This window comes from Lepeophtheirus salmonis, chromosome Z (assembly GCF_016086655.4).
Source record: "Lepeophtheirus salmonis chromosome Z, UVic_Lsal_1.4, whole genome shotgun sequence".
Lineage (NCBI taxonomy): Eukaryota > Metazoa > Arthropoda > Copepoda > Siphonostomatoida > Caligidae > Lepeophtheirus > Lepeophtheirus salmonis.
Window position 1 is genome coordinate 2,491,405 of NC_092584.1, and position 24,238 is coordinate 2,515,642.

General features: G+C 31.5%; 1 protein-coding gene across 2 annotated transcripts; it reads right to left on the bottom strand.

Moving 5' to 3' along the window:
- Positions 1–10,930: 10,930 nt before the first annotated feature.
- LOC121130243 (hemicentin-1) lies at positions 10,931–17,513 on the bottom strand. Of its 2 annotated transcripts, none has more exons than XM_040726005.2 (7): positions 17,013–17,513; positions 16,100–16,426; positions 15,779–16,039; positions 14,953–15,573; positions 14,730–14,889; positions 13,475–13,685; positions 10,931–11,196 (listed from the first exon to the last, which is right to left on the bottom strand). In XM_040726005.2, exons 2-7 carry the CDS (start codon positions 16,158–16,160, stop codon positions 10,978–10,980), a joined length of 1,533 nt encoding a protein of 510 aa, XP_040581939.1. In that variant the 5' UTR covers positions 16,161–16,426; positions 17,013–17,513; the 3' UTR covers positions 10,931–10,977. The 2 variants fall into 2 exon arrangements, with proteins under 2 accessions (XP_040581939.1, XP_071749801.1); XM_071893700.1 differs by lacking the exon at positions 10,931–11,196 and adding an exon at positions 13,200–13,343.
- Positions 17,514–24,238: the final 6,725 nt, after the last annotated feature.

Below are 24,238 nucleotides of genomic sequence, written 5' to 3' on the forward strand. Positions count from 1 at the left end.
AAGTCGGTGTCCCTGACCTTCCTGTCGGCGCCCCCTCCTTGGGTGCCCTCTTTATGGTGGCATCAACATCCGAGGTGTCCTCTAGCTTCTTACAGATACGCTGAACAGTCCGTAAATTCACTCCTAAGTTTGAAGCAATCGTTGAATTGGAGATTTCATCTCCATTATTAACCAATGCCATGACTATGGCGGACCTCGAAAGCTCCTCGTTCCACTTATAACTCTTTATCTCCTCATATGATGACGGCATGATGCTAACTGAACTACGTATCGTCAGCTGACGAGAATAGCTTTCCTATTTGGTAACCGGTTTTGTATTTGATAATGTCGTCTTCAAGTTATCAAGGCTTAAAGTAGGCGAAAATTTGATCCCCGCTCTATAATCCGGATATTTTTTATAGTTCTGGGGGTCACGTCCACGATCTTGGTACTCAGTTTTTGGGAAACAAGCTCATAAAATAAAATCAAAACATCGCACACAGTTAATTTGACGTTCTCCTTCTGTATGTGCTTTTAATGACCCCACGACGTTCGTATTTTGAGAAGGCGAACGAAAATTTAGTACTTTTTATACAAATTTGTCAGTTAAATGTGATAAGAACACTTTCATAAACATAGATTTCAGGCTTGCTAAGATATTGAGGTCTAAACTTGTTCCATATTCAAAATCCTCACCCTGGAAATACAGTTTTTATTTCAAAGAGAAATAAATCAATTATTCTTTTAGACAACGTTCCTTTTTCTTCGTCTCGTAGTTGAGTAAAGCAAGTTACACCTCCATCAATATTCAATATTCACTTTAATGAAGGAAAATAATTTTGTATCTTGCAAATGTCCTTACTTTTTTAAAACAGAATATTTTTATACCCTATATTTAGAAAAATGGATCTATGAGATATTTTTGTATAATTATAATCCATCCGTTTTGTGGCCCCTATTTTTATAAACAAACACAGAGACGGGTCAAATACCCCAAACACTCCCTCTTTGAAATCGGCTACGATCCTAATCTGTAGCACTTCTATTTAGACCTTTGAAATTATTGTAAATGGGTGACAAATTTGTAAATTGAAAGGTTAGAAGATTTATCTATTACCTCCGTCAATGATGATTAACCAAAGGTATGTTTGTTGGATGGTGAATCACCAGAATTACATCAAAAGTAACAGAGAGATTTTGATTTAACTTGGTTCGAAGATTATATATTCTCACAGTAAGAGGAATTGAATTTTTGAGAGGTAAAGGTCAAAGGCCAAGATAAATAAAATTGTAAGGAATGAATAATAGACCACAACTTTTGAACAAACTGTGGTACATAATTCAATTGGATCGTAGGTGGAGGCTTTGTGCTCTACCGAGTGTCCATTCTAATTTATTTGTTAGTCACAAGAATAATGGAAAAGTTAATTACTTATTTTGATCAAACTTTGTACAAAGATTATATGGGTATGGTCAAAATTAGAGGCCATTAAATTTTGTTAGGGCAAAGTTAAAACAAAACGTTAAAATTGAATAATCGATCATATCTGTGGATATAATTGAGGTAGATCACTTAATTTGAGTATCCATTCTAGTTACAAAGTATTTTTCGGTACAGAATAGCAAAATCTTCCTTTTTGTTACTAATATGTAAAATTTCTTAGAATGCGAATTATACTGCAATCCGTACATATTATGGAATACACATCGATAATCATAGCTCCATGTTTCTTTAATTAAAAATTTATAAATAGGTAGAATTGTTGTACAAATTCTATTTGAACATATTTATTTTCATTTAACGCTCATCTTATTGAACAATCTTGAAAAGATATTCCACCCAAAAAGTATTTATATATTTTCATTATTCTTAGGAATTAAGACGTCAGTTTATCTCCCATTCCTCTTATTTATTTATTTTTGTATGATGGTTATCATTGGACAAGGAGATAAAACAAAATTATTTTCTTGATATATGGTAATTATTAAAGAATTACCACCTGAAAATAGATTCATTTAATGTATTTTTGTGGTCAATGGAAATGAAATTTAAATGAGAAATCAACAGGAATCATTGTGTCTATTATGTATTTTAATTGGAATGAATTGAAAGGTGCTATAACAAAGAACGATGGAAACTCTTTTGGTGCCCTCAAAAATAGAATTAGAACTGAAAATAATACTTTTTTATTGGCAATGCTCTCCAAATTGATTTTGGTCTGCTACAGAGAAACAAAGTATTACGTAGGCCTCAAATCTAAATGTGCATACACTTCAAATTTTGTTAGAACAATTTTTGTATCCATAATATAAGAGCTTCTTTGTATGAGAGTGATGGGAAGCGTCAAGAATAGAAGTCAGTCATATTGTTGATGCAGAAGTTTTGGTTTTTCTTGAGTGTATTAAAAAAGACGCTCCTTAATGGACTTTTGAATGTTGAAGGCAGACCGGAAGGGGATAATAATGGCCTCTACAGCCTTTTCGTCACTGTTTAAATACTATATAAATTTTAGTCATACGTTTTATACGTAATAACAGCCTCAACATGCAGACATAAGACTTGCAGGTCTTGAAGATGAAGACCATGATATACTATACTTTTATAGTGAAAGTTTAGAACGATAACAAATTTGCATAAAAAGTGTGGCAGACATTTTTTCCAAGATGCTCTATTCTGCAAAGTCCAGGGGGTTGAGGTCAGGGCTTGACGAGGACCACTTGGAGGGAGGCTATATGTAGGCCTTTTCAGTTATGTTTTCTTATTGAACATTTGTGGCTGTAATGGATATGCTATTGAGGGGCGTCAGTGGCGGAGTGGGATGGAGGGGCAGTATCCCTCTTTTGCTTTTTACTAGGAAATTTAATATTTAAAATGTTTTTCCAAGAAATGTTTAAAATTATAACGTAATTTTTTTCGAAAAATAAAAATTACTCCAAGAAGCAATAGATATTTGACGTTTATCTCCAAAAAGTTTATATTTGAATTTTTTTCCCAAAAATATTATATTTAAATACTGGAAATTTTAAAATTGGAATTTTTTTTTAAATTGTTATATTTATATTTAAATACTATAAATTTTCATATTCGATTTTTTTTCCAAAAAATTTTATATTTATATTTAAATACCAGAAATTTTAATTTTTGAAATTTTTTTCTCATCAATTATAATATATTTAAAGTTTTAATTTAATTGTTTAAATGTTTGTTCCAAAACTGTTTATATTTAAAATTTAATTTTAATTTAAAAAATGTCTCTCCAAAAAAAACTTAATTTCTAATTTTTTGTTAAAAAAAACATTTATTTTGTAAATAACCAAAGATTTTTAATTTATTTTTCGACACAAATTTATTATTTAGTATGATATCATTAATATTTTAATATTTTTCTACCAAAAAATTAATTTTCTATAAAATTTCGTGAATTTTGCATAACAAAATCAAAAATTTAATTTTTGAATGATTTTTTCGAAAAATTTAATTTTCTTTAAGTAGCAATAGAAATTTGAAGTTTTTCTCCAAAATTTAATATTTGAAACTTTTTTTCGAAAAATTGTCTATTTGTAATTTAGTATTAGAATTTTTTTTAGAAAAATTAATATTTTGATAATAACTATGGATTTTTGATATTTTTCTGAAAAATTTTATATTTAAATTTTTCAAATAAGTTATTTTTTTGATAAAATCCCCCTGCTATTCCATAATTTAATTCAATTTAATATTATCGAATAATGAATAAGTATTGTTCATTTGATATGTATTTAATATAGTTAAATGTTATTTAGTTAATATTAAGCTAATAGCTTAGTGTTAATTGGCAGAGAAATATCTTTTTGTCAACAGTATTTATTAATGATCATGAAATATATTCTAATGTAATTCGTATCTTTACCGTGTCTCGTACTTTAAATAAATTATTAATAAACAAATTATATATTTCGGCGAAACGTGATTTCGATGAAATGTCGTTTTTATACTCCACCAACAATTTTGAAGAGAATATATTTTTCTAAGCTCAAAGTAGTATACATTCAATAATAGCTATCAAAAAATCACATATTATGATGTAATTTTTTTTTAATAAGAATTAATATATTTTATGAAATGAATTAACGAATCGAAAGGCATTACTTTGTGGCCAATTATTACGGCTTATTGATCAAGGAATGCTTATTAATTGAAATATATTCAATTTTTGTATATATCTACATAAAAAAAAGGAAAAAAAACTGACTGTCATTCCCATCTTGACAAACGCCTTTATGACCATCTGTAGTCATTAGATATGTGTTAATATAACCATTAAGATGACATTATTTTAAGGGAAAAAAAAAGGTAGGAACAACCACCTGCTTCGATGACGTTTCAATACATTTCAATGCTTCATTTTGACATTCAAAAAAAGATTAGAATCATGTATCCTATGTCTGTTGATGTAAATATCCAACTATGTTATCAATTTGAGGAACTCAAACGGATGTCCTCAGAGTTTTTTTTTGGAAAACATATGTATTAATATATTTTGACCCTTTGCATATTCAATAGTTTATGCTTATCAGCAAAAAACCACAAATTTCCTAGTTAGTTTGTAAATATGTGCGTATATAGATATGTTCATGGTTTAATTGGTTTTAAATATCAACCAATTATTATCTGTGTATCATATCCCTTGTTTAAGTTCCGTGAGATGTATTGGTTTCAACATTTGGAAGAAGAAAATTAATTCACCAGATTACCAATATAAAAAAAAAAGAGGGCTACTTAAAAAATACACACGATTGACATCAATAGTTATAATCAACGGAAGGATATTTGGTCTATTACGGGAACCATCCATACAAAAATCAATAATTGCGTCATTCTCGTTATAAGTATTTTAAACTTATTTCCTTATTTTTGAGTTGCAACTGTTACCGAGATATATGCTGTTTAAATAGATGGTAACAAGTATAAGCAAATTGAACATATTACCACCAAAAAGTGGGATGAATAATTTAGACCATTTGTGATATGAATAATGGAATATTTGAATATTTTTTGCATGACATATAAACTAGGTTGTACCGGTTTAGCTTTATAGGTCTTGGTTCTTAATTATACGGCCACAATGTTACAAATGTTATTAAATACAAGCAAACCAAACCTACCTTATCGGACAACTAAAGAGTGTTTAGGACAATATTACATAGTATACATGTTTCGTATAAAGGGAACCTCAGCTAAAAATGAGTTATTGTAGAGGGATCTTGGCATAGTAAAGTTTGGGAAACCCTGGCTGAAGAAATATTATATTTATCATATTACAAGGGCCTGTCAAGAAGCTAAGTAGTGGACCTGGATCCATAATCTACCCCACCCCTTCCTTCTTTTATTTACTGCATCTCGTGTCTCAAAACACGTTTCTAGATCCATAAGAAGCCCTTAGTTATTTGAACCTCAGATACAACTGTATCACACCGGCGACGTAAAATAATAATTAGAAAACGTTGCAATTGTAGAAGAAAAAAAAACTTATTTAAGGAAGTTAATTTTTTTATAACAAGGATATATTTTATTGTCTTTATATATTCTATATAGGAACAAAAGCACAAAAAATGAGACGGATAAGCATTATATTGCAGACCCGGTTAAACATTGTTGGATCCAGTTCTAGCTCTTCAAGAACCACTAATAAAGGAACAACTTGTCAAATATACATTCTAAAGTTCCAATGTCTGGATCAGAGTTATATTAGTTCTAAATCCATCATAAATGCGTAGTTTTAATAGATCAAAATGAAATGAGGACATCTATTAATAGTTTATAATTGAAAGGACTTATGATCATGTTAATTAAAACGTTATGGTACATACAAATAGTAACTTGTATCATTTGCTTATACAAATTACAACTTGTATACACCTATAAATAAGTTGGGATTTTATATCAGTTTTACTTTGTTTTATAGTTAGTAAGTAGATTTGACGAGTTTCAATTTGTATGTCTTAAAAACTCCTATTAATTATAATATCAGGCATTTCAAATAAAAACAATCTTTTTGATCTATTTATATGACTCCTTTATAGATTATTTAGCATTGAAATCATCCTGAATCCTTGTTATAGAAGGAACTAATAATTTCTAACTTAGTCAAAACATAATAAGTGAAGTAAATATTTATAAAGCGTTTTTTCGCTTTATTTTGACTGTTAAATTAAACTAGTTAGGACCAGCCTTATGCTTCCAAACGGTTTTTTTTTGGCTAATCTTCAGTTCCTGGGTAATAGTCCAACTCTAAAATTTCTATTATTTTATTGACGTTTTCGATGATTGGCTTACCAGAGCCTGCCTCATCTTGGACGTCCATAATACCATAACCACTTTGCTGTTGCATTCACTGATGTATAGGGTCCTTAAACAGTGCACATTTTTTTGACCACTGGCTATCTCTTTTCACCTTGGCTCTAGAGAAACTGAAGACTGTATCGAATTCCTCTTTTTTTACAACTATTTTGGAACTCTCTCACAGACAACTGCCTTTACCAAACATAAAACTTTAAATGAAGCTTTTTTGAGTATAAGCTGAACCTGTAAGCTTTTTTATGCAATGTATTAATTGTAAGATATAGCTCAATCAATAAATCTAGCGAAAAACGCTCAGAACTTTTTACTTAACCTAATATCATTTGATTTCAATTATAACTATTTTAATTATAAATACATCTTTGGATGGTAAAATAATACATGGACTTTTCTAATAAGATTGACTAAAAAAAAAAAGTCTCATCCGCAAAATATAGCCTTGGTCTTAAATCAAATTGACAACAATTTAGAGCGTATTTGAGAAGATACTTTTCTTTTTAATTAAAGTTTAGATATTCAGCTATCAAATGAGATATTTTTAAGCTTTCTGAGTAAATTTTTCTTGAAGCTATGATTCAAAGCATCTATTTTCCCTTTAAACAAAGATAACTCGAATTATAAATATAATAATGATATTTAAAAAATGTTTTTAGACTTTTTGAGCCATAGCCTATGAAATTTATTTACATAATTAATCCCTATCTTCTAAACCAATTGCTAAAAATGGCTTTGAATCTTAAATATAACAAAGAGCTTTATGGCCTTTTTTTAAGGCCGTGTACCTTATTAATAAAAATAAGACCATATTTGGAATTAAGGTATCAAAATTTACTAAGTTGATCATATGTGGTTCTTCTACTATTTTTGCTGTTGAATCTTGTTATCTATTTGACTACTCAAATGTTAGACATATCTTGATAACTACAAGGTCAGAGACAACATTGGAAAGATGAAGTGTCAATCAGGACATGATCAGATACATAGGAGCCCCAACACGTTGCATATAAACGATTGATTTATTCCCATTGAATCTCAATCTCCTTTCCTTCTTTAAACATTTTTTTCTTTCAAATTTATTTGCTTCATTAATCATGAAACATTTCTTATGATTTTTGTTGGAATAGCGGTTTAAACCAAGTGTTGAGAGATCCTTATAAAAATGAATCAACTATTAATGAATCAATACTTAATCATAGCAATTCGTGGCTAATAATTGCAATTTTTTATCCTTCAAAATTGGTGTGATATGAATGGGAATCATAACTACGAGGGTGGTGTTAAAAGTTTCTGAGCTAACAAATACATTTTTCCTCAATTTTTTATTTTATTTGTCAACATAGTCTCATTGTAACTTTACATACTTTTCCGAGCGATGATCCCATCCCTGCAACCCGTTAAAATTGTGTTCGGCGTTTTTCTCTAACCAATATTTTGTTAACGAGATATTTTTTTGTTTTTGGCTAAAGAACTCTGCTTTGGAATGACTTAGACACATCAAATTTTAAAAATACAAGCCTTTATATGTCTTTATTTTTTTGTAATTATTGCAAGTTTACACTTTAAAATAAATATTTAATGACATTAACATACTCGTTTTTTCTCCATTTTCCCAAAAACTCTCACATCAACTCAATCGAACGACTGTAACATAACAGCTGCGCGTCAAAAATGCCTAAAACTTCAGTGAAGAACTGTCAACAGATGCTAGATAGATGTGACGTTCTTTTATTTACGAATAATGCCATTTTCATGTAGGTGTCTGCAACTTTTTTCACCCTACCTTCGGTCATAATATTGCAGCATGAATAATAATCAAATCGGCAAATTGTCCGTTCGACCAAAATGCCACTCGGCAAAGTGTCCATGTAAGATTTAAATGCACTCTAAGTTCTTAATTTAAATCCATTACAACAATTTTTTTTTTTTTTAATAAAACATGTACAAAATCCCAACGTACACAAAAAAATGTATAATAAATCCCTATTCAAAAGGTATTATTGAATCAAAATCCAAAGAATAATTCGTTCTGCTTACCCTACCCTAAAATTGATTATTGCAATAATAAGGAGTATTATACTTTTTTTTGCACATCCAAAAAGTATATTTGCATGTGTTTGATATGTTTAAAAATATTATTGACACTCCCTAATCCTTCTTTATGATTTATAAGCATAGACAATTATAAATGGACAGTCATTGATGATCCGAGTCGAATCAATTTTCAAAACAAAACAAAAAAAAGGCATGGATTTGTAAGCATATATACAGGGTGTAACAACAAAATCGTCCGCTTAATAGCGGGTGGTGCATTAAAATCTGAACATTTTGAATTTTAAACTTTAACAAGTTATAATTTATTCAAAATAATAGAGTTTCAACGAAATTAATAAAATAAACAGATGTCTGTAGCCGCCCTTAGCGGCAATGGTGGCTTCCAGGTTGTGGTTGACGGCATGGCACCCGCTGCGGATGTAGTACTATGTCAGGGTGTCCCAGTGCTTGCTGATAGTGGTTTTGAGGGGCTCAGTGTTGGCCAGTTAACAAATACAGCGGATTTTTGTCACTGCATCTTACCTACAAAGCTTTTGAAGCTATTATAATCAATTTTCCTCGATACATATATTAAGAGCATCTATTTTTCTTTTCAATAGCCATATATAACTCCACTGAAATAAACTTTTACAGATTTTTTGATTGTATATTTAGCTCCATTTTAATGCATTATTTGGGCATATTGGGATATTTTTTTGCAAGATATGTACATTTCTCTAAATAAATTTCTTATTTACCTTAATAAACTATCGATATTTTTAGGAAAAATTCAAAGTACCCCTCCTAAGATTCGACTGATAGAACACGACGTACCAATATATCTAACAACATATCAAATGTACCTTCAGTTATATCATTTAGTCAGTTGAGCACGCTATTTTAAGACACCTGAGTCATAATTAAAAATCTATCAATCAAAATGGTTGACAGGTAGATAAATAAATGACTATTAAGAGGGGCATACCAAGGTATTTAAGTGGAAAGTAGTATTTATCAATCCTACCAAAAAAAAAAACACCATCTACATTAGGTCGGTTAGTTTTACAACTTTTTCAAATTTCGATTATGGCTACTGAGAAAAAGTTTGTGATATGGTAGGGAAATTGGATTATCCTACGAGGTCATCTTTAGGTAGCACATTTCGATCAAATTATGAAAGAAGACACAAGCTCTTTACTTTCTAAATATAGATAATAAAAAGACACATTTATTTATTTTACATAAAATAATTTTAATAGACATTATTCTATCACATAAAAAGTATTATTGAGTTATTGAAGAAAATGATAGAAAGTTAGGACAAATTGATGATCCTTGTATAGGGCGCATCAAAATTCGAACATTTTCAGAGAGAAAAGATATAAAAATTATGATGATAATCTCACTTTTTGCTGGATTGGATAGTTTTGAAAAAAGGTTTTTTTCAAATTTTTTTATAACTTAAAATATTAATTATCATATACAATTGAAACAAAATAATGATGGATACAGTATTGAATCTTAAGTGACCAAATAAATATATTTTGTATCTTTTGAAACTTTGACTGGTAGGGTGTGTAACCTATCCTTACCACCACTTTGATAACTTCCTTGGCAAAAACCAGACATCTAAGGAGCTTATGATATTATATTTTTTTGTTAGATAGCTTGTTAAAACCTGCACAATTGACAAATTTTTCCCCCAAAATATCAGCTCTCCTTGGAATCCACCGCAAGAGGGACAACATAACAATTGCTAGAGGCCATGGTGAGACCCTGTATCGACATGGTTGCCAATGGAAGGCCTTACATGTGGCAACAGAACTCGGCTCGCTGCCAAACCTCGAAACAAAGTATGAAATGGTTCCAAGACAATTTTGACGACTTCATCGATTTACCAATACATCTAGTGGTGAAGCCATATTCCTGCTTTCCACATCGTATAGAAACAGTAATTGAAACTGGATGTGACTTTACTCAATAAATTAAATCAAACTTCATCAAGCTTTCAGGTTTTATTTATTTTTTAGTCTGATAAATAGTTGGAGAGAAAATTTCACACAGATATCAAGTGTATCCTGTATATGCGCTACTAAAACATGACATTGTAGGGAAATGCCATTTTGCATAGGTTATTCTCTAACGCATTGACAACTTTTCGCAACTAGCTGTGACCAAATTTCGAAAAAAAGTTGAAAAACAGACCTCCCTATTATATATATAGCCATTCCTAGCCAGAGAGATTCAACTGATCAATAAGAAACAACTGACGTACTGATAAATTCATCAATATATTTTAATAATATGGTTATAAGAAAAAGATAAACGTTGATTTCATGTAAAATCCTTACATCAATACATAAAAAACATAGGATAATTAAAAATATAATCCTGCTAGAACAGCGTACAAAATAGGTAAAACAGTAAGTGTAATTAATTATAATAATAAGTACAAATAATATAATAATAATAATATAATTACATCATTAATAATTTAATTGAAATGTAAACAATTACATAACTATATTTAAGTTCGATCATTTTTGTGTTTTTTGACTAGGAACTGCAAAAGAAGGAGAAGAGATTCGTTTTGAAAGTATGATACATAGTATAATTATTTTTTTTCTTTATGAATAAATGACAGCTGATGAATTATCTGTATAAGCTAATCGACAGTCCACGCCAACATGTTGTTTCTTTTTCTTCATTGAGCCATAGTTGGACGTCTTTGGAAAACATAGATCATTATAGGATACTTTAGCTCCAGGTCCGGGATGGAGTTCATCGCTAGAGCTTTTTGTTCGGTTTAAATTCGAGTTGGATATTAAGTCCGGGCGTAAACTCTCCTGAAAAATGAGTAATTAGTTTAGTATACATATGCATACAAATATAAATGAAAAGACAACTAATCAAAGTACATAATGTAAAAGAAAATAACTACACACTATCAAATCCAAAGAAATAAAAATAAAAATTCGCATTTATAAGTAAAAAAACTAAATAAAAACTATTATTACTATAAGAGTTTATGCTTAATCATCGTCGTCTGTGATGAAAAAAATATAATAAAAGGTGTGTCTGGAGGATTTTATTTTGGGGCTGACTTAGTTTAAAGTTTTGACCAGGCCCCTGAACTTAATGAGATGTCCTTTTATTTTAAAAGAATTCTTCTCCTAGCTATGTATATAATTAATCTGGTTGAGAGACAACAATAATAGATCATTTAAATACATACAAAAGAAGGGAATATGCTATGCTCACAAATCTTCTCGAGGATATTAACCTAGAACAAAAGACGCTCAAGTAAACTGTTATCAAAAACGAAGCAATGAATTTGAATTCTTGTAAAGTTGACAGAGTGTATTCCTACTTCAAGATGGCCGACATCCAGAGAGATGATGTCATGTAAAAACACACAATTGTACGAAAAATTACGCAATAAATCAAAAAGGAAGTGTTAGATCCATGCTAATTTGCATATATATATATTATATGTAAATGAATAAATTTATTATCTACGGTGGTATTAAATTTCGTTGTAGTAATTTGCATACTATCATTATTTAATTGATCCCTAGTTACAGATTAATGCCAATCAAGGGGATGAATCACGTAATTTTGTCTTGTTGTAATACTGATTCGAAAGAGTAACTATGAAGTGTTGGGTAGGCCTTTATTTTTTCAGTCCAGTACAATCCTAGGACAAGACTGAAGACTGCAGTCCCGTTCAGTTCAGTCTCGGGCCCCACAGTTTAGTTCTAAAACTGAGTAAGCTCGGTCCTTGATAACGTCACTCATTTTCATTTCTTATTTTTATAAAAAGATCTAGTACTGAGACTCTGAAAAGTCCGGTCGTCATACCGGACTGGACCAAATAAATATAGACTGACACAACATTATAACTAAGTATGTACTTTAGAATGCCCGCAATGCAACAACTTTGTACAAACATGCATTACCTTTTTTTTTTTATCTAATCAACGATATATATTTAGGACTGAAGATTATAGTGCCGTCCATTTCACTCTCAATCCGGTCCTATACATATATCAGTCCTAAAAACTAATAAAGTTTGGTCCTTTATGATATGGCTCAACTATCTTTCTTCTTTTTAGAATCAATTCAGAAACTGACATTCCAAAGGACCAACAATCTAAAGGACCGGTTACAAGGAGTAATAGGAACGGTCCTAAGACTGGATTGGATCGAATAAATAGGTACTGACACACCACTAATTATTATATGCATCCCTAACCGTCAAGAGGCATATGAGTGGACTATATGCAGATTTTTTTTTCATTTACGTTTCTTCTGAAAGAAACGTATTTTATATTAGATTAAATAAAAAGTTCTGGACGTCTTTCGCTAGGTATCTTTAGTGACCCATATCTCCCGATAAATACAACGCATCAAAAAAAATTAAAGTATGCTTAAAGGATAAGCGTAAAATTTAAAACAAAATCATTTACAGTTTTGAATTTGATGAATCCAGTTGTGTGTTACAACGATGATATCCTCTGGAGAACGTTGACGTATTTTATTTCATTCAAATTTCTTATATGCAAATTTGACTGAATTTTAGTAAACGTACATATTCATAATGTATAATACAGTGTACTCCAAAAATGAGTAAGCGTTACTTTCTAAACCGTAGGAATATCTTGGACAGAAGTGTCAATTTGATGTACGCATTAAGAAATAGTGAAGTAAAAAATAGAAATAACAATAAAAACTTGCAAAAAAGGCTCATTTTTAAATGAAGTAAAATAATAAGGCATGCAAAGGAGAGAGAGAGAGAGAGAGAGGTTCAACTAACAACAATTCTAAAAATCTATGTAAATACCTTGTCTTTTTGTTTTTTGGGGATACCGTAGTCAAATATGAGTAATCTTTAAGTTATTGAATAATATTATGAGATTATTTTTTTCTTTTCTTATAATGAGAATTTGAAAGGAAGAATAAAGAAACATGGAATTCCAAGAGGCTATGAGTGCTGTTTGTTTGTTTTTTTTTAAATGTAAGAAAAAAGAATTTTTTTGAACATGGTGTAATTATTTATAATTTTTGTTAAAAATATTCATATAAATAATACATTTTTAGCCCTTTCACAATGGATTGCCTTACCTTGGAATCATTGAAAAGTGATGTGTCATGGTTATAAATATATTTATGGTGATGGTTTTGTGACGATGGATGATGAGGATTTGAGGGGTTGACGTGTTGATGATGATTTTTTTCTGATGTGGAAACGTAGAGTGCATCCGGAGGAATGACACTTTTATCTGGATGACCACTGAGATTGCTCGAATGAGTGGATTCCACATCTGTTTTCTCACTGGAGAATGAACAAAATAAGAATGGATATATTTAAAAGAGGTTTTATAACCATAGGAACCATTTTAATAGAGCACTGAATAGTAGTTATATACAGAGCCTTCCGTCGAAAATGCAACACTTTTATTTGTTATATTCTGTTGTTTAACCAAACAAAATATCAAGACCGCCATCATCAAAAACATGGAACCACAGGGAGCTACAATTCTGAAGAAATCCGCGCGTAAAAAAAGACCATCAGCGATCTCAAAAGTACTGGGCTGTAACGTTCTACTTTGTACCAGATGACCAAGAGAGGCAGTAAATGCAGCATTGAAGGCAAAATAGACATGGTAATTACCTCCAATTACCTTGATTGTGAATTTGATAGCAGGCAGACCACCATGCACCACTTGGTGATGTAATACTTAAGCCTTAATTCAGGTAAGAAAACTCATCGTCAGGATTTTGAGCCTTAGGATCGAGTAAAGTGTGATACCCGGTGCAAAATCCTCAACAAAATGCTTGAAAAACAAGACTCTTTATCTACCCACAGCCTTGACAACTGTTCCACCTCCTGGACTTTTACATTTTTGAACACCTCAAAGGGAAGCTTTCGAGAGTTCGCTATACAACAAAGGTCCAACTGAAGACCGCCATAATCACTGCTTGAACCATCCTAGGGTCAAGCATTGTAAATATTACCTGTGCAAAGTTCCACACCAGAGTTGAGGTGGTCATTAAGGCAGAAGGAGGCTATATTGATTGATAATGTATAAATAAAATGTCCTTTGATTGTATTTATACATTAAATTTTCAAGATTTGATGATATTTTTTGATATATTACAATTTTTGACGTGTTACAAAAAGTGTTGTATTTTAGACGGAGAAGCCTGTATAAAAAAACCTTTTGTTTCTCTTTATACAAAAGATACCACTCTTTTCTTTGTTGTAACCAGATAAAGACCAAATTAGACTGTCAAAATTATAATAGTCTCAGACTCGTATAAGATTTCCATAGCGAACCCCAAAATTAGTACATAGGCAATTAATTATGAGCCCTACCTTTCCAAATCCGACTGTTGCTTAAAGTTCTTTTTATCCTTGCCTCGTCCACAGCAACATTTGTCAGCTTTGACAGCATAGATAATGATGAGTATTAGAAGAAGAAGTGTCAAAATGCAACCCACAATTACAGCAATTAGAGACTCTTGTGAAACATGATCTACAAACGAGGAGAGACAATACAATCACTCTATGAACACTATAAGTCATAAAATGTTCTTACCTCTAACAGACAAATGAATAATGTGACTATCGGATCCGTGATCATTGGATATACGAAGCTCATAAGGGGCAGAGTCAGCTGAATGAGCTCCATTTACTTTAAGTATGGAGATATAGCAATCCTCTTTGGTGGATTTCTGTTCTTTCTCTGCAATGAATCGACCATGTCCCGTACCCGCTGCAAGGATAATATTATTCCCTGATCCAGATCCCATATCCCCTAAATGCCAAGACTGTTTGGGTAAAGGATCCGCACAGAAATGCACTTCCAGAACGGCGTCTTCACCATTTTGTACTGTGATTTCCCGTTCACTAATGATGGAATTCACTTTGGGCGCACCTTTGACTTCCACACGGATGGGTTGGGATTGAACTGCACGTGACTCTCCTCGGATTTTATTCACTGCCTTGCAGACAAATTCTCCTTGATGATCGTACGTCACGTTGTCGATGAGGAGTTGCTTATTGTATCCACGAATGAGGACTTCTTGAGTGGGAAGTTTTTGGAGCCATTGATAGCGCGGAGGAGGATTTCCTTCAGCCTCACATGTGAGAAGTGTTTTGTTGTACATACTGGCGATTACAGTGGGAGCAGGGCCAACAGAGAGGATGCGTGGAGAGTCTGAAAAAATAGAATATGGATTTCAATTGCCACTATAATAATAATTTCACACGATCTATTTAGGCGTTGACAGAATTCATAAATCTTTGTGAACAGAGGCACTTAAAACTATGACCCCTATTTTTTACTCATTTTTGTAAGGACATAAAAGAAGATAAAGAGGCTAGCTGGCAAGAGCAATAATTAGTTTAAAGTATATACTTACATTTCACATCAATTTCTACAAGAGCAGGTTTGCTAAGCCCTAAGGTATTCTCAGCAGTACATATATAAACCCCAGCAGTTTGACGCGTGACTGGACTGAACACAATTTCTTTTTCACCACTAAAAATCCCATCCAACCCCTCTTTTCGCCACAAAACCGTGGAGCTAGGATTCGAATCTACTTGACAAGTAAGGGTTACTGGATCCTTTTGATCTTCCAAATACTCGAGGGACGTCGTTTGTACCTTAACATTGGGTGGATCTAAAAAAAACCAGTCAAATTATTAATCCACTATCGTAGATAAATAAGTCCAATCCTTACAATGAATCGTCATTTTCGTTTTAGCTTGAATGGGCTTATCCAGAGCCGGATGCTCCGCCATACATACAAGTTGTGCTCCATTATCTTCCTTATTAACGGGAAGCGTCAGTTTAGAGACAGAAATCCATGTACGCGACTCCTTGGAGCTTTTTCGATTATCTTGAGCATGTCCAAATGCAATTTCCTGATCATCTAAAAACCATTTGACTTGTGCGGGAGGGTTACCACCCGTTGAAATGCATTCCAACTCCACATCTTCACCTGCAGATGCGATTATCTCTGATTCAATATTTCCAATTCGTTGAATAATGATGGAATTGGGGCTCTCTGTTGGATGGAGACAAAAAAAAAAAAATACAAAATATATCATGATGTAGGTAGGTGAAAGGATTTTGTTTTTGAGTGCTCAAAAAGATATCAAAGAAGAGATTTGGTGTAACGAACGCTCATACATGCAATGTGATTTAATGTATATAAAGAAACTACATAATTTGTATTTTTAACCCCGTGACTAATTATGTTTCTCTGAGGGTACTTATTCTATGCAATATAACATACAAAAAAATGTACATTAACTCTACGTGGGCTCTTTAATAGAGGTATATTAGGAGCCCTGCCCATTTTTTTTAATATTATTTTTGGGTCTTTTATATCAACATAATAATTAAAAAAGAATAAAAATGAAGTTTTCTTGAAAGAAAAACTGATCCATGTTTATAGAAAAAATTTATTGTATTTATCAATATCAAAAATTTGGCTTTTTGAAATATCTGCAGACTAAAGACGAATTTCTTCGACAGATTTACTGTATAAATATAATAAATTCTAAGTATCAAATATACTAACATAAGTACCCCTATTTGATTTCATCATCTCCTTTTTCAAAAAAGCAGAACAAATCAGGTCACATTACCTCGTACAACAAGCTGAGCCCCTTGTGATATGAGGGCATCCCTTTGCACTAAAACTCGACGCCGTCACTTTGCACTGCCAAATCCCATCATCAAACTCAATAGAGGAGTTGAGAACACGAAGGGAACAATCCCCTGTTCCTGGAGCTCCGGCCCATTCATACTTTGTTGGGAAAATGCCTATAGGGGAAGAATCTTTTTCCCATCGGCATTCACCCTTTTTACCGGCTACAAGACAAGGAAGAATCACAGTTCCTTCAGGATTTACTTCTATATAAGAAGGTTCTTCCGTCCAGGATTGACGGCCAAATGCCAAAGGAAGAGCTATTTGAAGAATAAGGAGTTGTAAAAGTACGCACTGGAGCATATTCGTTGTTCTTTGGATATCACTGATCATCCTTTAAATCATTACACAATATTAAAGTCAAGTTTTTGAAAATGAATAATTTATACGATACGACACTATCCACCTTAACGCGCAGCGTATAACTAAAATCTCAATCAACGAACGTTTTACGGCCTCTCCGTTTTTTTATTTATTTTCTACCGGCGTGCTTTTATGTGCGTGCGTGCGTGAGTGTGTGTTAATAAAGAATAAGAAGACGAAAGGGGACGCGTGTGTGTGTGGTCTCTTTGAAAATCCCCCCTCCTCTCCTCCTCAATCCTCCCTTCATTACACTCTGATGGCTCAATTCTCAAAATGTTTTTTTTTTATTTTCTTCTATAATGTACCATTATTTTTGTAAAAGTTGCAACGTGTAATAATATTAAGAATATGAACTCGTAGCCATTTTTTTATGAAACTATCTAGAAATTAAATGATTATACTATGGTTTGTCGAAAAAGATGCTCAGTTTATTCAATATATATTACAGAGGGGCGTCCTCAGGGTTGTATTTAGGGTCGAGGGTTATTCTTGGCTTTTGGATTTAAAAAAAAAAAAAAATCAAAAATCCACAGTTTTTCGAAAAAAAAGTTCCAAATATTAGTTTTTTTAGAAAAAAATTTACAAATCAACATCTGTTTTCAAAAAATTAAATTTTCAGAAAAAAAATTTAAATATTAAATTTGTGGAAAAAAAATAAATTTGTGGAAAAAAAATTGTCAATTTTTTTAAAAAATTGGAACAAAGCAAAAATTCCTTAGTTTTGAAGGGGGCTACACGCCTTTGATATATTTTACTTCCGCTGCGTTTTCACATTTTTGAATATTTTTAGACTTGGAAAAGTTCCAAATATTAGTTTTCTTAGAAAAAAATTTTACAAATCAATATCTATTTTCAAAAAATTAAATTTTCAGAAAAAAAATTTACAAATCAATATCTATTTTCAAATAATTAAATTTTCAGAAAAAAAATTTAAATATTACATTTTTGGAAAAAAAATAAAAAATTGTCAATTTTTTTTTTGGAACAAAGCAAAAATTCCTTAGTTTTGAAAATATCTTTATACTTGAAATAGGTACATTTATTCAAAAAACATCAATTTGAAGCATTTTTACTCACGTCCTCAATTACATCATAATTGAAATGGTCATTTTGGACCTCCAACTTGATATTTTTACAACATAGATGATCAAATTTTTAAAATCTTTACATGAAAATGCATCAAATGGTTTTCTGAATATAAAAAGACTTTAGGTAAATATGAAATGAATAATAATACTTAATTCGGAGGAAAACCAGTAATATTTGAATATGTTCAAAAGTAATGTGTCCTAAAATTTCTTAAACGACTTGACAGTCTTAAAGGATAATTTAAGACTGAACCGGCCCAGCTCAATACCGTCAAAAAATAATTTGTAGTTAACGATCATGTATAATAACTTTATTAAGTAGGACACTTTTTATATAACATCGTATATATCAAATAAACCTTCGCCATCGGTGAAAATAACTCAACGTAGAGGACATTTTGGAACCTTCTCAAGGAACAATAACACAAACACTAGACAAAATGGGACTTACGACGGAATGTTAAAGACTAATACAAACCCTTGTATTTACACACTGACAATTTTTTTTCCTATTTTAAATAGTTATAAAGTAATTTGAGAAGTTGCAAGACTCTACGGAGTGCCTTCACCGGCGAACCTCAATCCTCGACAATATTTCCTTATTTAATATTAAACTCAATTCCAAAATAATCACCTTCAAATACAAAATACGACCTCTACAAAGGTTAAAAGTCTTTGGGTTTCTTTTTTCATCCCCAATTTTAAACAAATAGGTCGTCCGTACATAAATTATATCAACGACTCATATGACCAAAAATAAACCCTCCGAAATTGACGTTTCAATTATGAAAGACAAAATTCTCCTCTAAGTCGTTACCTCCAGTTACATGGCTTATACCTATCTTCATACATAAATGGGTAATACCCAATAATAGTATGTATGTGTAAAAGGTGTATTAGAACGTCCTGTTTTTGAGGATTAAAAAAATTCCTCTGCACACATATCTTTTCAACTTGAAGCAATCGAAAAACTGACTTTGACAAAGTTTTAGAACTCTTGTGCAATTTTGGACGTAGTACAAGTTATTTTAGTTTCGAAAAAATGATATATATTCGTGTAAAAATTGATCATTTAAAGGCCTTTTGTATAGTGCTGTGTCAGTCCTTCTGATTTGGTCTAGTCCGATCTTAGGAACGGTTCTTTGGACTCTCAGTACTAGAACCGATTAAAAACAGAAAATAAATACATTTTAAGTGACGTCATCCGAAACGAAATTTATCAGTTTTTTTATGCGGATAAGCAAGACTGAACCGGGCTGAAATCTGACACCTCTTAGCCCGACTTTGCACCAAGCCAATCCATCTCCAGTCTCAACACGTCAGTGAAGAAATTAGCAGCTCTTGAAGACCTAGTCATTGGGATACCACTCTGTCATGATGGCAGCTCGGAGCGAATCCAAACTTGGATGAGAGGGGGATTGGACATTCTTCTCCAAGGCACTCCAAACTGCAAAGTCTTTGGAGTTGAGGTCAGACCTGTAGGTGGGCCCAATGGAGGCTGGACATTCCTCTACACTGACTGTTTTGTTGTTGGTCCAACGTTTTTAGACTTAGAGACAGGCGATTCAAAAGTGTATTTATTTATGTTTCCACTGTAGTTTGGTTGCATAATGACACCTTGTAATTAAAATAACGGGAATAAAATGATAATTAACTAAAGTAAGTTTTGGATCCCTACTCTGTGAGTACTATAAAACTACAATTGTGTATTGTTATTTGACTAAAAATCCCTTAATTTGACACAAAAATACTGTTTTTTACAAACTGAAATGACCTCTTTGTGCAGGTAGACAAAAATCTTAACTCAAAAAAGGAACAGTCTATTTACATATATGTAAAGACCATTTTTTATTAAATATTATGTGATCTTGATACATTGATTTGATTTCCTTATTTTTTAAGAGACTCGTGTCTTTGATTTTGATCAAAAGAGAAGTAAAATATAGATATGTGGAATCAATGATAAATGACATAGTCAATTAGATCTGAAAGAGCAGGTTCATCAAGGATGGATGAAAGTGAGATAAAGGTAAAGAGAAGAATAGGGGATGTAAAAAAAAAACACGCGCGGAATGGATTTCAGGAGAAGTTGCGTGAGTTAGTTTCCCTTTATCTAACCATTGAAATTAGAAACGTATTTGGATAATATATAGATATTTTGATCATATTACTACATTGAATTGGTCTGTTTATACTTTACAGTGTGTAAGGTCCACCACTTACCACTTGTAAAGGGAGCAGGCGTAAATATTGCTGGCTCTTAATTGCTTTTAAAGTAAGATTGTTAATTAGAGTTCTAAAAAATATGACTTAGAACGCGTGCAATACTTTTTGTTACTACCTCAACAGGATTTTTTATTTTTTCTAAATCTGTTATCATTATCATTTTATTCTTAAAATGGGTCATTCCAAATGAAATCAATAAAATAAAAAAAGGTCATTTTTCACAGCACCATCTTCTGTTTTCTTTTTTTTTTCAAATTGGGCACATATTTTAATATGATATATTTCAAAATAACACATAAAAATTTAAATGAAATTGAAAATTGATTTGTTTGATTATTTTAAAGATCAAAATATTCACCTCGTGAACTTTAGCTAACAACCTCTTTTTCTCGGCTTATACAATAAAATAATGCAAAAGTTTAAAACAATTATCTATTAAATGGTTGTTTAAGTAAATCGACATATTTAAAAGAAAAAAACATTCAAAATACAGTGATTTTAAAATAGGGTCAGTGGCCTCTAAATCCTGAACTGGGGGACCAAAAGGCTGAAATTTTGGATTTTGAGTTTTTAACTAATTTTAAAATATGTGTCAAATTAAAAAAAAAAAAATAAGATTGACTTACACAAAATGACCCAAAGGGAACATTCAACTATATAATAATAAGAAGTGTGTCTTTGATCCAAGAGTAATACTTAGGATCGACATTGGACTAATTTCAGCGGACAGATTGGCTTTACTTGACAAAGTCTCAATCTACTTGGAATTCAATTTGTTGAGAAAACCTGTACTAGCAATTTTATCTTATTTATAAAACATACATTACATTTTTTTAAACTTGCGGGATTTGTGGCCTGTCAACACATAATCAAGATAGAAGGTTGTTTTGTTTATTTCGAAATTGAGTATGGATTTCATTTTTTATTATGATTATTGAGGTTTTCATTTTATATACACAAATTACATAAGAAATAAATGAAGGAAGAAGGATCACGTAAAATTAAACATTTATGTGTATAATTATCCCTTTCCAAAAAACCAAACTATCTCAACACATATTACTTTTCAAAAACAAATAAATTGAATCCTTCATCGTAAGCAATTTAGAACAAAATTACAAGCATATAACTAAATCCAAAATAGGAGCAAATAAGAATGAAATAAGAAGTAATCCGCCATTAAAAGTATTTCTTTTTAAAAACTTTGTAAGATCTTACAATCAACTATAAAGAGTCCAAGTATTTCGCGGATATCGAGGGGGAACACCTAATAATATCGCCTCCATATTTCCATCCAGATTCAGAGGTGTGGGGAAACATCAAAGAGAAGGTAGTATATATATTTGAATATTTTTATTTGTGCATACTATATTCTGACCTATCTTTTTAAATTTGACTCCCAGGAGCACTCTGGGAGCCTCATTATCTGATCTAAGTGCTCATGAGTGAGTTTAGTAAGATATTTATTTGTAAACAAATTCATATCAAAGCTAAATAATGTAGATCTAACCATTCCACAGACACAAAGAGTCAATTATTTTAGAAGCTTCAATCCTGGTGGCAATCCAATCCAGTGTTCTTCAGTAAAAGATGATGACTTGAGAACTTTATTCTATCCAACATTTGATTGCAGCTCAATCAATTCGATTTGCAGTCCAGCAACTTCTGCATTTTTTTACAATTTAAGGAACCTGCCCATTTCATCAACCATTGGAGTGTAAAATAATTTTGGGCATGTTAAAATTTCATGTAGAAAACTATAGCTAAAATTCTGATGTATTTGAACTTACCCCACAGTTTTAAATGCAAAGCCTAGTGTACAAACCTTTATAAGTGTAGAAAAGACAAGTCTGCTTAGTGTACAAGTTTAGTGTATACGTCTTTAGTGTACAATGTGAAGAAGCAAATTCTTCCTTTATGCACAAACAAAATATTTGATTACGAAACTCAACATTTTAGTAATTGATTTGAATAATATATATTTACAAAAATGGTCGATATATCATAGAGACTGTATCTATTTCAATATGGAATCCACTTGGGAACAATGGGAGCCTCAATAGGGTGCCTGAAGCTACTCAATTTTATCATAAAGGATTAATTTTAATAATACTTTGTGTGCGTCAGTAATTGCTCATAAGTAATTGCTGATCGTCACAATTAAAATAATCATAAATTGAGTCCTTTTATGTATTTGAAGGGACCCTCATTATGGTGCCTATAATAAGTCTTTTAAATTAATTAAAGATTCTAAAATAGAGTTAAAGTTCTTGAGTATCTTAATTCATCCCAGAAATTTAAATACATAGCCTGTAATGAGGTTAAATATGTCTATGAAATATTTTAAGAAAATGAATTGGGATTGTTTTTATGTTGAGAGCTCACATTTATAAAATAAACTTTCCGTCAAAACGAGAATACATATTTTATTGACAATAATAAAATTGAAATCAATTAGTTTATGGGGGGTTTTATGACGAAATCTACTTACATCAATCTATGCACAACCGTCCCTCGACGATTTCATAAAACAAAAATATTAAATCGGGAATCATAAAAGTGTGCAAATACAACCACACAACCTCTTTTTCTCTTTTCTCACCGACGACAAAAACCAACAAGGAATGTATATTGACCATCTATAAACATTTTAATGACTCAAAGTTGTTTATACTATTGGTAAGTACCTATCTCTTTTTTTAATCTCCTTGATTTATGGCATTTAAAAACCCTGACCTCGCCCACCTCCTCTTCATGGAGGAAAAGGAATCTTTTCAAACATGTTTATTTAGAAAATAACCTTTCAATATCATTGTACTTCTTGTCGTATGTACATAAAATATTTTGTTTTGTTTTGGGAACTGACATAAAATAAAAGATGGATTCCTTTTATCTTTACATCTTATTTGTAGAACATAACTTTTAACAATAAATAATTTTAATTAAAATAGTTTGATGTTATCAATTTATGTACAATATTGTATATTCATAAATAGCCAAATATTTGATGTATATGTTTTGTACAAGTTTCAACTTGTATGATCAAATTGTATCAGAGACAATTCCTTCGTCTTAATACAATATTCTTATAACCAACTTAAAGGCTCCTCCATTGGAGTCTGAACACTTTCTCATTACATAATTATTGAAGGTTTAGGATTTTAAATTAATTTATATATCGATGTATTAGAGCATACAAAGTTAGTTACAAAACAAAACAAAAACCTGAACTCACTACCTAACGTACCAGTCGCAAAAATGATACTTGAACGCCTCCAGGACGGCCGTATACACCGTCAGCAAGTCCAAAACGTTGGAAAAGAAGAAGGGATCAGTCAATAAGTCCAAAATTGACCCATACGAGTTTATGAAAACAGTCCAGGTCAATCCCTTGGGGGTCCTTGCAAGAGATCTCGGGGATTCACATAAATAAGTGGATGAAAATAGTTTTCTTAGGTCGAAGAGGCCACTTTTGGCACCATGAATA